This window comes from Rhamphochromis sp. 'chilingali' (genome assembly GCF_963969265.1).
Source record: "Rhamphochromis sp. 'chilingali' genome assembly, chromosome: 1".
Lineage (NCBI taxonomy): Eukaryota > Metazoa > Chordata > Actinopteri > Cichliformes > Cichlidae > Rhamphochromis > Rhamphochromis sp. 'chilingali'.
Window position 1 is genome coordinate 66383367 of NC_137929.1, and position 14861 is coordinate 66398227.

Consider the following 14861-nt stretch of genomic DNA (forward strand, 5'->3'; position numbering starts at 1 on the left):
CTTTCATCTGCCATCTTATAAGTTGCAGGGGTTTATTGGCTCAAGTTGCATGCACTATTTGTCTTCTGCTTAGAAACTTTAATAGACATAGTGTAAACCAGCTTCATAACATGCCAAAAACTCCGCATTGACTGCATCAAATCCTGTTTTACAACATGCAGTCCCACGGGCAGAGAGAGAAAAAGGAGTGCGGGGTTGACGACGGCACGCAGTGAAGTTTCACTTTCGTTTTCCACCAAACTTAACAAGCCTCTAAAAGACGTCTTTTTCCTCTTATGGCACGAAGTAATAAGAGAGTTTGTTACCTTCTTCTAAAGAATAATCCAAAGAAATGTCCGGTTCTGTGCCAGCATCCTTAAGCAGCGCTTCTTATCTTACATTCCGCTTAGCTGCGCCCTTCCATCGCTGTGCAGCCGATCCTCCACATATCGGTGAAGCTAGTTTTTTGACTTATGTAGTGGCGGCACTCCGTCTCTATTTCACTCTTCTGTACCGCCGTTAGGAGTCAGTCCGGCAACATGCATTGAAACGCGAGCTAGTCCAAGCATCCTTCTTGCAAACAATATGTTTATTGACACTTTTAGTTTACATGGCAAGACTCGGTCAAAAAACTGTGTTGCTTCCAGCTTATCCGACTCCCCAACTACGCAATAACAGTGTGCCGGAAACCCAAAATACTAAAAAGCGCATTAGACTGTTGCACTTCTATATTCTATACATTTAACAAACAGTATTTTAAAATCAACTAGAATTTTATTCTTAACATCAAACATATATATTTCTCCTCTAATCATTTTACCAGTACCAATAAAATTAACCTTTAATTGTCTCTTACAAATGGGTTTATTAAATAATTGTTATACCTGAATATGATTACATTTTTCTTTCACATTACCTGATTCTTTACTTCCACAATGGAATTATCATTTTTTATTGGATTTAAATAAAGTAAATGAAACAGACAAAAGAACAGAATTCAAAGATCAGAAACATTTCATATATGGAGTTAAACATGAATCATTGTTTCAACAATATATTGTTGTCATAAACAGACAAGAAGACAACAACAAACTGCTCCTCCCATTCAACACATGTCAGTCCATATCCCAGCAAACTAAATCAGAAAGAAAGAAACAGTGAGAACTAAAAGAGAAACAAAGAGCTTTGGAACAACGAGGCAGCAGGAGGACAGCTGCAGTTTAACAGCTTCAACTCACTGACAGGAAACAACATTAGAAACATCATCATCCTCAACTCATCTGCTGCACTGACACTGACACCTTCAACGGACACACCTTCACTTTACCATCAGTGCTAATATACGGAAACATCCTGTGAGTGAAAGTGTGTGTGAAGGTGTGTATGTGTGTGTTAGTATCAGGATCAGAGAACGACAGCTTTCCTCTGTTCCAGTCCAGATTCACTCTGATCCTCTGGAGCTTCTTCTCTACTGAGAGAACAGTTGATGGAGCTGATGGCGAGTGTGCTGAGTATTTATCTTGATAGAACAATATTCCCCACAATCCAGACAGTATGCTTCCCTTTCTCTCCATAGACTCTGCAAATACACCCAGTACCCACCGTGTACTGTCTCCAACCTCAACATCCCAGCTGTGAGTCCCTGAGTTAAAGCCCTCAGAGCCCAGGACAGAGCAGGAATAATCAAACCTCTCTGGATTATCAGGAAGCTGCTGCCTCTCTCCTCCTCTCACACTGGTCAGATCTTCAGACAGGATGAGTTCTGGATTTGCAGTGTTTGGGTCCAGAATGAGAGGAGTGTAGGAGACCATGTCCTTCATCTTCTTCCAGATGTTGAAGGTCAGGTTGCCCAGGTGTTTGGCCTGGTCTATCAGAGCTCCTGAGGGCAGCTGTGGATCATCCAGCAGGGGGCAGCGCTGGACTCTTTCCACTGCAGCCTTGTAGTTGTGCAGGAATGAGACGTCTTCAGCTCTCAGCTCCTCCTCTGTGGCTCTGACTGTGTCTGAAAGAGCTGCTATCTCTCTGCTCAGAGCCTCCATCTTCTCCTCCATCATCCCACTCTTCTGCTCCTCTTCCTCCCTCAGTGCAGCCAGCCTGGCCTCCTCTTCCTCTGCTAGAAACTGGTGAAGCTTCTTAAACTGCTCCTTAATCTGCCTCTCTGTGTGTCGGGCCTGGACCTTAATGTGTTCTGCTGTTTGATCAAACTTCACTTTAACTTCTTCACAAACCTTTAACTTCTTCTTTAAGGGCTCCAAATTTTCCTGAATTATCTTCTTGTGTTGTCGTGCAACATCATCAATGAGTCCAAATCTGTGTGTGGCGTGTCTTTCTGAGGTACAGCAGACGACACACACTGGCTGCTGATGGTCCAGACAGTAGAGTCTGAGTATCTCCTGGGGGTGCAGAAAGCAGAGATCCTCCTCTGATCTGGAAGCCATTGAGTCTGTGAGTGAAGCTGAAAACAGCAGACAGGAAGTACAGTCAGTCCTGGCTCCCCTCCCTCCTCTACCACCTTCACTGAAACTTCCTTTGAGTCGTGTTTTTGCTCAAACTCACATTCAGTGTGTGGAGCGTCAGCAGCTTGAAGCAGCAGTGTTGGAGTTTTCCACTTTCTTTCTCCTGTGGCTGGATTTACTCAGAGGAAGCTGCAAGTTTGGACTGAACTCAGTCTGATAGCCTGTGCATCTCTCTTAGATGAGAAAGAACAACAGCCTGTTTCCTGGTTTGCTGCATTTGATAACCATGAGGGGAGGAGAAAAATGTTGCTTCACCTGTAACTCAGGTGTGTTTCATTCCAGAGCTAAACTGTAATCCTGTCACAAGCTAACAAGCTACAAAATAGATTTTGCTCCATTTTAGCTGCACAGGTCACAGAATGAAACCTTTTCTGAAGCTGAGAAAATACAATGTTACTCAGTTGTGCAGCTGTTTAGCAGCTTTTATTTTAGACTTTCACTAGCTGGGCCCATATCCTCATTTTAGGTTGGCAGCATGTTTTTAGTAGACAAAGGCGAGTGGCTTAAACAAGAACTGAGCTACGGTTTGGGGAAGGCCTCGAAGGGAACTGGCGGCAGCTCCCTTGATTTGCCAGATCCCCATGAATGCATCCCCTACAAGCTGTAAGAACTGTGCGTTACGATGGTCAAAGACCTCTGCAGTAATGTAAGTGGTAGGCAGGCTGGTGAAGATAAGTAGCCCCTTGCCTCAATAAGATGGTCTAGGATTGTGGATGACTACACAAAATTAGGCAGAATTGGCAGGAGAAGAGATCAAAGGCAATTCTGGACAATTAAAGACCTCTATAGATAAATGAAGGGAACCCTCAATTAGGTAGCAACATGGCTTAACTCTGAATTGAAACAGTGACGTATGCTGGAAATTTGAGACTTGTGGTAATGGCTTGATTGTTCATAAATAATTTACGTGAGCTTGTCTTAGAGTAGAAGACAGAGAGGGGGTACCTGGCTCTTTAATTTACTTTTGGTAAGGTAGCGATAACTACTGTGCCGATTTCTGAAACAAACAAAGGTAATGGTGAGCAGTTTTGGAAGGGTTGGCTGACTTGAAAGAATGATTAGAGGAGAACTGCCTTCTATAATGATAACCCCCAAAACCGGCAGAGAGCCGAGTACAATAACACCAATCCGAACAACTGAACCTCATAGAAAATGATAATGCATTTGGGGTATTGTCAGAACCAAATGCAACAGAAGGCAAAGTTCAGATGTATTAAAAGGAGTCTTAGAGGACAGAACCTGGCCCTGGAGGGGTGGTAGGACGATAACCGGCAACCCAGTGCCGATAAATTGTTGTTGTTTTTTTTTTTGGGGGGGGGGGGGGGTTCGGCAAATGATAGATTTCAGAAGCTGCCAGTCCAGTGCCGGAAAAGTGAGTTGTTGTGTTATGTGAAGGAAGGTTAGGGAAGAGAGAACCTGTGTGCTCTCTGCTCCGATTCCACTTTATTTTCTTTTTCCATTTTTTCCGGTGCTTCTTGCTAGCCGGTAACATACATACTCTGCAGCAACACAGTGCCATCTAGTGGCTGATACAAACATAGGTCAACAAGTTACACCTCCCTTCTTTAAAAAAAAAAAAAGAACAAAACAGCAAAGCAACTCAGGCTTGTAAAATTTGTCAGGCAACTGAAATTACGGGAATAAACATCCTGAGCAACATCCATTAATGTCATAGCATTCGGCTCAATACTGGCTACATCATTAACATAATAAATAGATGCATTTAGTGACATCATTGGAACAACAAACATGTGAACAGCCTTTCTTTTTTTTTTCCACCTGCAGCCTTTACAATATTACAGGTCCAAGACCTGTCTTGGTTTAGTTTTTTTTTTTTTTTTTTTTTTTTTTTTAAGTTAACATGTTCTTTATTTCTTTTTTTTTTTTTTTTTTTTTTTTTTTTTTTGTCTTGGTTTAGTAACGCGCCCATATCGAGTTGTGTATCTGGGTGTTGTCTTTATCAGGGGATCCACAGGCGGGGGCTGAGAAACCACAGCGCTGTCATTGCTGTTGACTGTCGGTTGAATGAACTCCTCACCTCCTACGCTGTTTCTGCCTTCGCCGAGGTGTCGGCGGTTACGGCGATAAACTTGTCCTGTATCTGTGGTTATGTTGTAGCTTCTGGACGCGTCTGCACAACTCGTGACCACAGCTGGTTTCCAGGAACCATCTTGTTGACGGAACTGGACCGGTGTGCCAGGATATAGTCGAGGCAGATTTCGGGCTGCTCTGTTGAAATAAGTCTGCTGGCGCTGCTGGCAGACTTCTCTCCTCACACGCACTGTTTGCTGGCAAACTACTTGTGGTTCCAGCTGTTTTGGTGTGGCAGGGAGGATGGAGCGGAGTCTCCGGCTCATGAGTAGTTATGCAGGCGACTTTAAGTTGTCCACGGGGGTGTTCCGGTATTCTAATAGGCTCAAGTAGGGATCCTTATGTTCAGCTTTGGCCTTGTCCAGTAGTTTTTTTGCTGTCTGGAAGTCTTTTTGGCTAGGCCGTTGCTCTGTGGGTAATGGGGGCTAGTAGTGTTGTGGGTGAAACTCCATGACTTTGAGAACTGTTGGAAATTACTTGAAGCATAGCACGGGCCGTTATCACTAATCACTGACTCTGGAATATCATGCCTGGCCATGGCTGACTTTAGTTTGCGGATCACTGCTTCTGCAGTGCAGCTGTACAGTCTTTCCAACTCGAAGAACCTACTATAGTAATCTACGATGATGATGTAGTCTTCCGAGTTCCAAGTAAACAGATTAGTTGCTATAACCTGCCACAGTCTTTCTGGTATTGCATTTGACAGCAGGGGTTCCTTGGGGTTAGCAGTTTGTCTTTCCTGGCATGTGCTGCAGGCTCCAACTGCTTCCTCAATCTGCTTTCCCATGCTTGGCCAAAACAGAAGGTCTCTGGCTCTGTTTTTACTCTTTTCTATGCCCATATGGCTGGAGTGAATCCGATCTATCATGTCCTTTCTGAACCTTTTTGGGATCATTTTCTCTCCTTTAAACATGATCCCATATATCAGTGAGATCTCATCCCTGTGGTTCCAAAACTCCTGGATGTCAGGCGGACATTGAGACCTTTTATCCGGCCATCCACCCAATGTGGTCCTTCTCAGAGTGTTAAGCTGAGGGTCCTGGCCTGTTTTGTTTCTTATCTGATCAGTGACAGGCATGTTGCTGAGGACTGAGTGGATCTGCGCATCCATCCCGTCACATAGTGATTTATCGTAGAACTCTATGGATTTCCGGGAGAGCGAGTCGGCTACCGGGATGTCTTTCCCTGGCTTGTGGATGATGCTGATGTTATACTTTTGCAGCTGTAGTATCATCCTCTGTAGCCGTGGTGGTGCTGATACTAGTGGCTTTTTGAGTACTCTAGTGGCTTTTGGTCCGATTCAATGGTCACATGTTGACCGTACATTTACTCGTGGAACCGCTTGCAGCCAAAGAGAACAGCATACAGTTCCTTTTCTATTTGGGCATAGTTCTGCTCAGTGCTGTTAAGTGACTTGGATGTGTAGGCGACTGGCTTGCCGTCTTGCAGCATCACAGCATCGAGGCCACTTTTGGGTGCATTGACCTGGAGTCGTAGCGCGTTCTTGGGGTTGAAGAAGGAGAGAACTGAGCCTGGTTCTCTAGTGATCAGCTCCTTCATTTGTTGAAAGGATCTGTCATGGTTCTTGTCCCATACAAACTCACTGTCCTGGTTTAACAGCTGGCGGAGCGGCACGTTTATCTCTGACAGGTGTGGGGCAAATCTTGCTAAATAATTAACCATCCCCAGCACTGTTTCCAGTTCTCCCCTGTTCTGCGGGGGCGCCATGTCTTGGACTGCTTTTACTTTTTGTGGCTCTGGTTTTAGTCCTTCGTGTGACAATGTGTGACCGAAGTAACTGACCTCTTTGACGCAGATGGTGCACTTGTCAGGGTTCAGTTTTACACTTCTCTCCCTGCTGCATGGTCCTCATGTTGTCATCATGCTCCTGTTTGGCTCCTCCGAAGACCAACACGTCGTCCACAATGGCTGCCACGCCCCTCAGGCCTTTGTAGGGCTCATCCACGCGTCACTGGAACTCTTCCTGGGCTGAGAGTATCCCGAATGGCAGCCTGGTGAAGCGGTACCTGCCAAACACAGTATTAAATGTGGTTAACAGAGATGATTCGTGGCTTAGTTTAATGGCCCAGTAGCCTGATCTGGCATCCAAAACACTAAAATACTTGGCCCCAGGAAGTTTTATGGTGACATCCTCCAAGGTGGGTAGAGGGTAATGGGGTCTTTGTATGGCCTTGTTGAGGGGTCTGGGGTCCAGCCACTAGATGGCAACACCATCTAGTGGCTGATGCAAACATAGATCAACATGTTATATTTCCTGGTTTGTTGTATTTGAGTGAAGATGGCCATGTTTCTGGAAGGCATGGATAGCCTGGAAGCCTAGGTGCAGCTGTCCTTGAAACTCCATCTTGGCAAAGTCTGTCATCAAGAACTCGGGCTCGGCCATCGATGAGGAGAGAGATTTAAAACTGATCTTCTTGGGCATTTTAACCTGGGAAACTATTCCTCTTCTTATGTAATGTGTGGCGATCTCTGACCATTTCATCTGTATTTGGGTACCCACAGTCAAGCAGTTTCAGTTCTGTAATAAACTGTTCAAATGCCTCATTTTCACCCTGCATCTTTTCATGGAACCTATATCTGGCGTAGATTGGGTTAGCTTTCAGTGTGATGTAATCGTAGTACATTTGAAGCTTTCGGGAGTCGTCTGCGGTGAGCATCCACGTGTTGTAGACATCCCGTCCCTTCTCACTGACCCATAGAAGAAGGTAGCTGCATTTGTCTGCCTCCTCCTTCCCCCGAAGAGGACCAGCGAACATCAGCTCGGCGAGCTGCTTGAAGCGCCGCCATGCCTCAGGCAGGTTGCTAGAGTCCCAATCCATGCGCGGTGTGGGAACGCCGTAAGCCTCAATGTCTGCACTGTCCAACGGCGAGGGATTGCGTAGAAAACCGCTACTCTGACACTACTCTGCAGCAACACAGTGCCATCTAGTGGCTGATGCAAAACATAGATCAACATGTTATATTTCCTGGTTTGTTGCATTTGAGTGACATAAAGGCCAGAAATTCATTCAACTTCCTCTTATAAATTTGCAAGCTGTACAGCTATGGAAGCCCGTTTTCACCACACACAAAAAAGTATCCATATCTTGAAATTTCGAGATATTTTTCTCAAAATTTTGAATAGTAACTCGAAATTTTGAGAAAATAACTCGACAGTTCGAGTTATGGATACTTTTTTTTGTGTGGCGGAAACGGGCTTCCATAGCCAGCACAGTGCATATGTTTGTTGCAGGTCAGAAATGAAACCTTTTCTGATGCTGAGAAAATAAAGCGTGACTCAGTGGTGCAGATATTTGGCAGTTTTTATTTTAGACTTTGTTCTGGTTATTGTTCAGTTTCCCCTGCAGTGTAAGTGTAATTCAGGCAGACAAACACAGGTGGATTCACTTGTACAAAAGACAAACTGAAATGGATTGTAACCAGAGCATTCTGACCAGTCTACCTGGTGATAGGTTTACCGCAACTGATGACTTGTTCACTTAAGGTAAATACAACCACGTCACTTATGAAGAAGACACACAGCTTCTCATGTTATAGTTTTAAAACATCTAAAATCACTCTTGTTAATTCATTTGCTAGATTAGCTGCTAGCATACCCACTTTGTTTGAGGCTTTTTGCTAGCTAGTTAGCAACACTACACACCTGTTACTCTAATAGTCTGTATTTTTTAATGACGCAGCACTCCTTAGCTTTTGTTATCCATATTTATAAAGAGATGGCATTAGCTGTACACTCCAGAGGCCCAGAGTTACTGTTAATATCAGAAATGTAATGCTGTCCTTTATGATTTTAAGTTTAGGCTGAGGATGATCTAAAACTGAAGATTTTAACACTTTTAGATCCATTACAGTTATAGAGCACTTTGCAGCCTGCTAACATGGAAACTACATAAAAATAGCAGGTGGTTTCATAAAAGTGTAATTTATTCCTTTCATTTAATTTAATAATAGAGTCTACATTATTAACAGCTAAACTCACCCTGGCAGAAAAATGGTGAGGAAAACCATCAGGACCAAGCTGGGTTTCCTGGGGCCAGAGATTTGGACAAACTTTCTCCCTTACTTTCATAACAGCTGTCCTGTGCCAGATGTTATATTGAGCCATTGAGAGGCATCAACATCAGTATCGACTACAATAAAGTTTAGCCGACGTATTGATGTAATTAATAACAGGAGTCCAAGTAGGAAGTGATGGAAATGACAACAAAGCAAGGTCAAAAAGTCTTTATTCAACCACGAGTCTCTGCTCAGCCATGGTTGTTACCATGGTTACCTATCAATCCCATCATGATGCTGCGTGTTGTCAGGGAGACAGTGGGGCAGGGTTTCTACAAATAAGACTTAATTACTCAAAACATCTGTGAATGATGTCTGAACTACATTTAATTTACATTTTTCTCTTTACAGAAAGAATTCAAACACTGTGTGTGCATGGGCTAAACGTCGAGGACGTAGGTCTTGTAGAGGCGGTTCATCTGCTCCAGGAAGATGAAGGTGAGGACGGTGTGCGGGCCGAGGCGGGCATAGTACGGGGTGAAACCTTTCCACAGAGAGAAGAAGCCCTCCTTCCCCACCACTCGAACCAGCACCTCCTGATCATGACACAGATAATTCAGTCGGTGCCCAGAATATAAACACTTATTACCGGAACAAGTCTATTAATACAGTATTAATATAACTTAATATAACTTGTATATCAGTCCTCTCACTGGCCACTTCATTAGGAACACCTGTTAAACTTCTTTGACTTGTGTTTTATCAGCCAATCACATGGCAGTGACTCAGTGCATTTAGACATGATGCCCGTGCCCATCCTGTCATGACCACATTTCCTGATATCTGCAGGATAACACATGTCAAAAAGCTCCATTCATCTCTAACATAAGAAAATAAGTTCACTGTACTCAAATGGCCTGACTCCAATGGAGCATCTTCCTCATCAAGGAGCAACTGACAAACCTGCAGCAGCTGTGTGATGATATGATGTTAATATGAAGCAAAATCCTTGTTAAATTTATTAAGATTTAAAGAGTTCTGAAGATAAAACTTGTTACTAGCGATGTGTACCTAATAAAGAGGCCTGTCAATGTGTATTGCAGATTGTCAGAAAATGATTCTCTAAATCTAAATGTTACACAAAGAACAAAGATACAGAAGTAACCTGTACAAATACTTCAAAATCACAGTATTACCAGGAACAATATTGCCTTTATTCATCAGCTCATCTGCTTTCAGAGCATTATTTAACTTTCATGCTAAAAAAAGATTTTAATGACCAAAATGTAATAACAAAAACAAGTAAAAACCAAATAAAATTGGCGACTCACCAAACCATTTTTATACTCTGGCTTCCCGTCGATCATCTTCATGTTCTGGATCCTGCCAAGAAAAAGGAGAAGGTGGTCAGACTCGGCTGGACCACAGAAGAAGAGTTCATCAAACGCCTTCAGTCTCACCTGGTCTTTACGATGTCGACAGGCATCGAGGCTGCCGTGGTAACCAGACCACTGATCATACTGGCACAGAAGTGACACAGAATATCGTCTCTAAAATAACCTGAGAACACACAAACATATTGATGAAGAGTGTGCGTCACTGCAAGACCGTGTGCTTGCGTGAGTGCGTGCGTGTGTTGGGCACCTGAATCGAGCAGCGCCTGTTTGGACTGAGAGTACGAGGCCAGCTGAGCAGCGTTCACGACCACCGCTCGAGCCATGGTGGGAATGCAACCCTGCAACAACAGAGTCGTCATCAGCTCAGTTATTAAAAACACCCAAAGAGACTCGATAAAGCTGCTGAACCAACAAACAGACGTGAACGCTCCACAGACGACGTCTGGAGTCTTTTCTGCAGGAAATGAACCAGCGAGGGTAGAGGTGGAGGGATGTCAGCGACCCTCAGAGCATGCTGTAGCTCCGATTTACAGTTTCAGCTTTTTATCGTCTTTGATTCAGCAGAATAGCTGAGATCCGTCCCAGTTTAGGTTTCAGCACTTAAATCCTCATTTTATTACTAACACTCATCAGGAAATTTGATTTAAAAATCATCTAACTTTTGTTATTGATATTACAGAGAATGAAAGGACAAGTGTCAAATTTTGTTAATCATGTAGTGAGAATTTCATGGATGAAGCTTTTAGATTCCTGCAAGCAGAATCATTTTTTTTTTTTTTTTAAGTGAAAAGTTTAAGATGTTACTACCAAGTGTTTATAACTGAACAAAAACTGAGGCACTGTAATGACTCAGTTTATCTGACCTATGTTTGCACCATCTTTGGTGGGAAAACTGTTGCAAAATCAGAAAAAAAGATGCAGAGATCAGAAAAGAAGAAGATCCCTGTCCTTCCCGTCTTGGAGCAACTGTGACCACGTAATGTCGTCTGGGAATAATAAAGTGTTCTGATTCATTGAAAAAGACTGCGACACTGCCCTCTGCTGCCCCATGGAAGTACTGCAGATGGTCAGTAAAATCCTTTGCAAATTAAAAAAATTCAATTAATATTTTTAATAAAAATAAAAAGATCATTTAAATGTTTTAATTCAGTTTAAAATTATTTAAAATATTGTAGACACATTTTTAACAAGGGCTGTAAAAACTAACAAAACAAAGCCACTAAATCCATGAGCGTTTATTCAATCGTCACCTGAGGAGCTAAAATTATTCTAAAAAGCAGCGAATACTGCACCACAGTCTCGCGCAACGATTAGATTAGACATTTATGTTTGATAAAGAGAGACCCAGATTTAGAACATGTGACATTCTTCAGTTTGGAAATTCTTTAGAAGAAAAACTGAGAATTTTGGGAATATAAATGTTTTGGAAACATGAGGATAAGCAGAGAAAAAGCCAAATTCAAAAATATCAGAATCAAAACTGAGGTCATTTTTCTTGTTTTTGCTCAGGATTCGCAGAGTTTTTTTTCCCCTTCAATAAAAGCTGCAGCAGTAGCTCACAGTTCCCATTAACTACTTTCACACATATTAATAACAGTACAACGGCTTGAAAAACAAAATAGTTAAATAAGAAAAAAAAAAAAAAAGAGCTAATGTAATGTTTGTGTGATGTTAAATCGGGCAGCATCTACTCTGGGTGAAGGACCACTTCAGGACACAAACCTTTTTATCAATTAAAATTTCCACATTAAATTACTGCATCTGGACTAATGGCTACTCATTCAGGCCCAAGTGAAGAAAATGATGATGATGATGGTAGCCTCACCCTCCACAGCGTAGTGACGCCTTCCTCTTTGGTTATTCGAACGAGGGCATTAAAAACATTCTTGTATCCTCTCCGCTGGTCTGCAGGTAACCTGGAGACACAAACGGTGAGGAAAACGCCTGCGAGTCATTTTGTGTCCATGCCGAGCAGAGAAAGCTGCTCGAAGGTAAACAGAGTCTCACCGTCCATCGGCCGTCATCCTGATCAGCGCCACCTCTGCTGGCGTCCCCACAAATGCTCCAATGGCTCCAGCTGTCATACCAATCAGAGCCTGTAGGGGGAGCACACTGTTACTCAGCAGCATGGAGGGTGCTGTGGCATCTACACCTTTACCACTGCTTAAAAGCTTTCTACAGGCTTAGATGATTTCAGAGCTCATAAGCCTTTCACTCTTTCAGCTCACCTTGAGGAAGAAGTTCGGCGGCCGGCCGTCACTGCTGGTCATTTTCTCGAACAGGATGGTGTAGATTCCCAGACGGGTCGTCGTGTAGGTCGCCTGACGCAAAAGACCTGCTGACAGACTGACAAACACACAAAGAAACCCACAATGAAGCAGGGAGATGAAACGTGAGTTAAAATGATAAAAATCAGGATGGGGCGAAGCGCTGGTACCCGGTGTAGATGCCCCCCACGCCCTCGTTTCTCAGGATGGAGAACAAGGCGTGGAAGCTGGTTTTATACTCTCGAGCCTTCGTCCCCTGACCACTCAGCTGCATCCTGTTCTTCACCAGGTCCAACGGCTGCACGAAGACTGTCGCGCCCATCCTGCAGAGAGGGAACAGCACAAGTACGTTTATTAAAGCTGAAGCATTACTGAGAAAACATGAAACCAAAAACTTTTTGGCACAGTCAAAGACACAACAAAACCTGGGAGCGCAGACTTGTTATCATATATCTGACATTTCAGATGTTTGAACAGATTTAAATCGTAACTTATAAAATGAGACCTTTGGACTGACTGTTCCAACGACTTCCACTGAAATCCAAACAATGTGATCAAAATAAATCAAAGTTCACTTGAAAAGTTCTTTTTATTTGAAAAGAACATCAGGGAGGAGTTTTACAGTTAAGGGAGACAGTAAAAACTAAAACATGGCAGGTTGTTTAAGCGCAGTTGGAGAACAGAGGTGTTTGCTCTAATGAATTTACACTTCTGTTAGCAGTGAAGCTGCAGCGATGTGGTAACTCTGCAGTGATAAGTTATCAGGGACTGGAAGAGCTGGTACTGTGAGTTTATCAGGAGGTGAGAGTTTAGCCTCCCTTAGAAAACACCGACGGCAGCAGGTGAGAGCACAGATTAACTCACGATGATGAAAACCTGCCTGGGGCAGCGATTCTTGTCTTTTAAATCAGAACACGTCCATTTATTTATCTCAAATGAAGCTTCACAGAAGAGCGTGCTGGGATCCTGACGAATTACAAACTGTAAAATTAGAGATGGTGCAGAGATACCTCTAAATTATCTCTGATTCACACCAAATATGGATTAAAATATAAATGAAGGCCTAATCTGCAAACCTACAGCTCTAACATTTAGTCATGTCATTATTTTTAACTTTTATAGTTTCTGAGAGATATATCGATAGATATCCATCTATGAAAAAAGGTGTGCAGGTTTGAAATAAAGTCAACTGTTGACACCACCTCACGGAGTTTGTAAGAAGCAGCCATACTGTCAACATTTGGTGACCTTCAACTGTTTATTATGAGGCTGTTTAACCTGCTACGCCTGCTAAGGTAACCTGACACACACACACACACACACACACACACACACACACACACACACACTCGTCTTAAAGTGTGTGTGTGAGTAATGTTCTCCATGTTTCCTCTCATACACTCATGTTAACCTTCATGTCAGCATACGTTCACTAATCCCTGTGAGCCAAAAGGTCAAATTGTTCAGTTTATCATTTTTTTCTATTTTTGGATCAGTATGATGTCAGAGACAGTCACGCACCCTGTTGAGTGAGGGGCATCCAATCACTGAGGCGCAGTGTGAGATAATTATTGAGATTATAATTTTAATTCATTCATCAAATTATTAATTGGCTTAATGAACTTTTATGATACATGATTACATTTGTAAATGTTTTGTGATAAACATGGATCAGAGTTTAACTGAACCTGATTTCAGAGTTTAGAGGCTAAACCAGGTTACATCATCATCATCATCATCATCATAAAGCTGTCATCCATCCCGGCTAACAGTTAGCATGCTAACGGCAGACCGGGGAGCCGACGTCAGGTCCCCCTGACGGGTGCCACCTCCCCTTATCTGCTGTCAGAGTTTACTTTAGGGAAGCTTCGCTGCCAATCCAGCGTTAGCGTTAGCTCCTCGTTGTAAAGCCCAGGCGGGAGGTTTTAACAAATAATTTCCCGGGGATACAAGCGGAACATTTGCAGGACTTCTACGAGTTTGCATGTTTAAATGTGTTCTGGTGAGAAAAAAAAAGGGGCAGGAAGCTCTACTCGAACATGGCTAACTAACACATGCAGAGAGGTGCCCAGATTTCGTCATGACACCGGTGTGCTGATGAAAAACGTCCCCTCGGAGTTCTCGGGGTGCAGCCCGTCCTGTGACAGCCAGCATCAGCTGCTAACAGCTAACCATCAGCGTGTCGCTCCGCCGCAGTAACGGCCTCCGTGCTGTCCTTTAAACCACACAGAGCGGGTTAAACTGACCAGAGCTCTCCTCTGACCCCTGACATTAGCGCGATAGCATGGCAGCTAGCCGCATCACTTACCCAGCCAGCCCCCCGAACAGGAACTTGATGGCCTTCGGGGAGGTCTTGGGCTTCGCATCCGCCATGTTTCCCCCGATCGGTCAGTGGCCGCAGAGTCTGCGTTCAGATTTCTGCCGCCCGCCTGCCTGCGTGCGTGCCTTTGAGCCGAGCTTTCCGCCTGCTTTCTCCCCGTCGCAGCGGCGGCAGCAAGGTGACTCTATAAAGCGGACGCGTCCCGAGACACGAAGAGCAACGGACCAATCAGGAGGCGAGGAACGATTAACGTGCTCCGTTCATGGTCTCCTTT

The 14861-nt window shown here is 43.6% G+C and overlaps 2 protein-coding genes across 2 annotated transcripts; both read right to left on the reverse strand.

Moving 5' to 3' along the window:
* Positions 1–672: 672 nt before the first annotated feature.
* Positions 673–2417, reverse strand: LOC308393746 (nuclear factor 7, brain-like; the record flags this gene model as incomplete). The annotated part of the gene is made up of 1 exon (XM_080877701.1): positions 673–2417. The coding sequence occupies one exon, from the start codon at positions 2415–2417 to the stop codon at positions 1251–1253; it is 1167 nt and encodes a 388-aa protein (XP_080733827.1). The 3' UTR covers positions 673–1250.
* A 6399-nt stretch (positions 2418–8816) lies between these two features.
* slc25a11 (solute carrier family 25 member 11) lies at positions 8817–14759 on the reverse strand. The gene is made up of 9 exons (XM_080890627.1): positions 14576–14759; positions 12438–12590; positions 12229–12346; positions 12008–12096; positions 11826–11916; positions 10248–10338; positions 10064–10163; positions 9935–9986; positions 8817–9199 (listed from the first exon to the last, which is right to left on the reverse strand). Exons 1-9 carry the CDS (start codon positions 14638–14640, stop codon positions 9044–9046), a joined length of 915 nt encoding a protein of 304 aa, XP_080746753.1. The 5' UTR covers positions 14641–14759; the 3' UTR covers positions 8817–9043.
* Between the last annotated feature and the right edge of the window lie 102 nt (positions 14760–14861).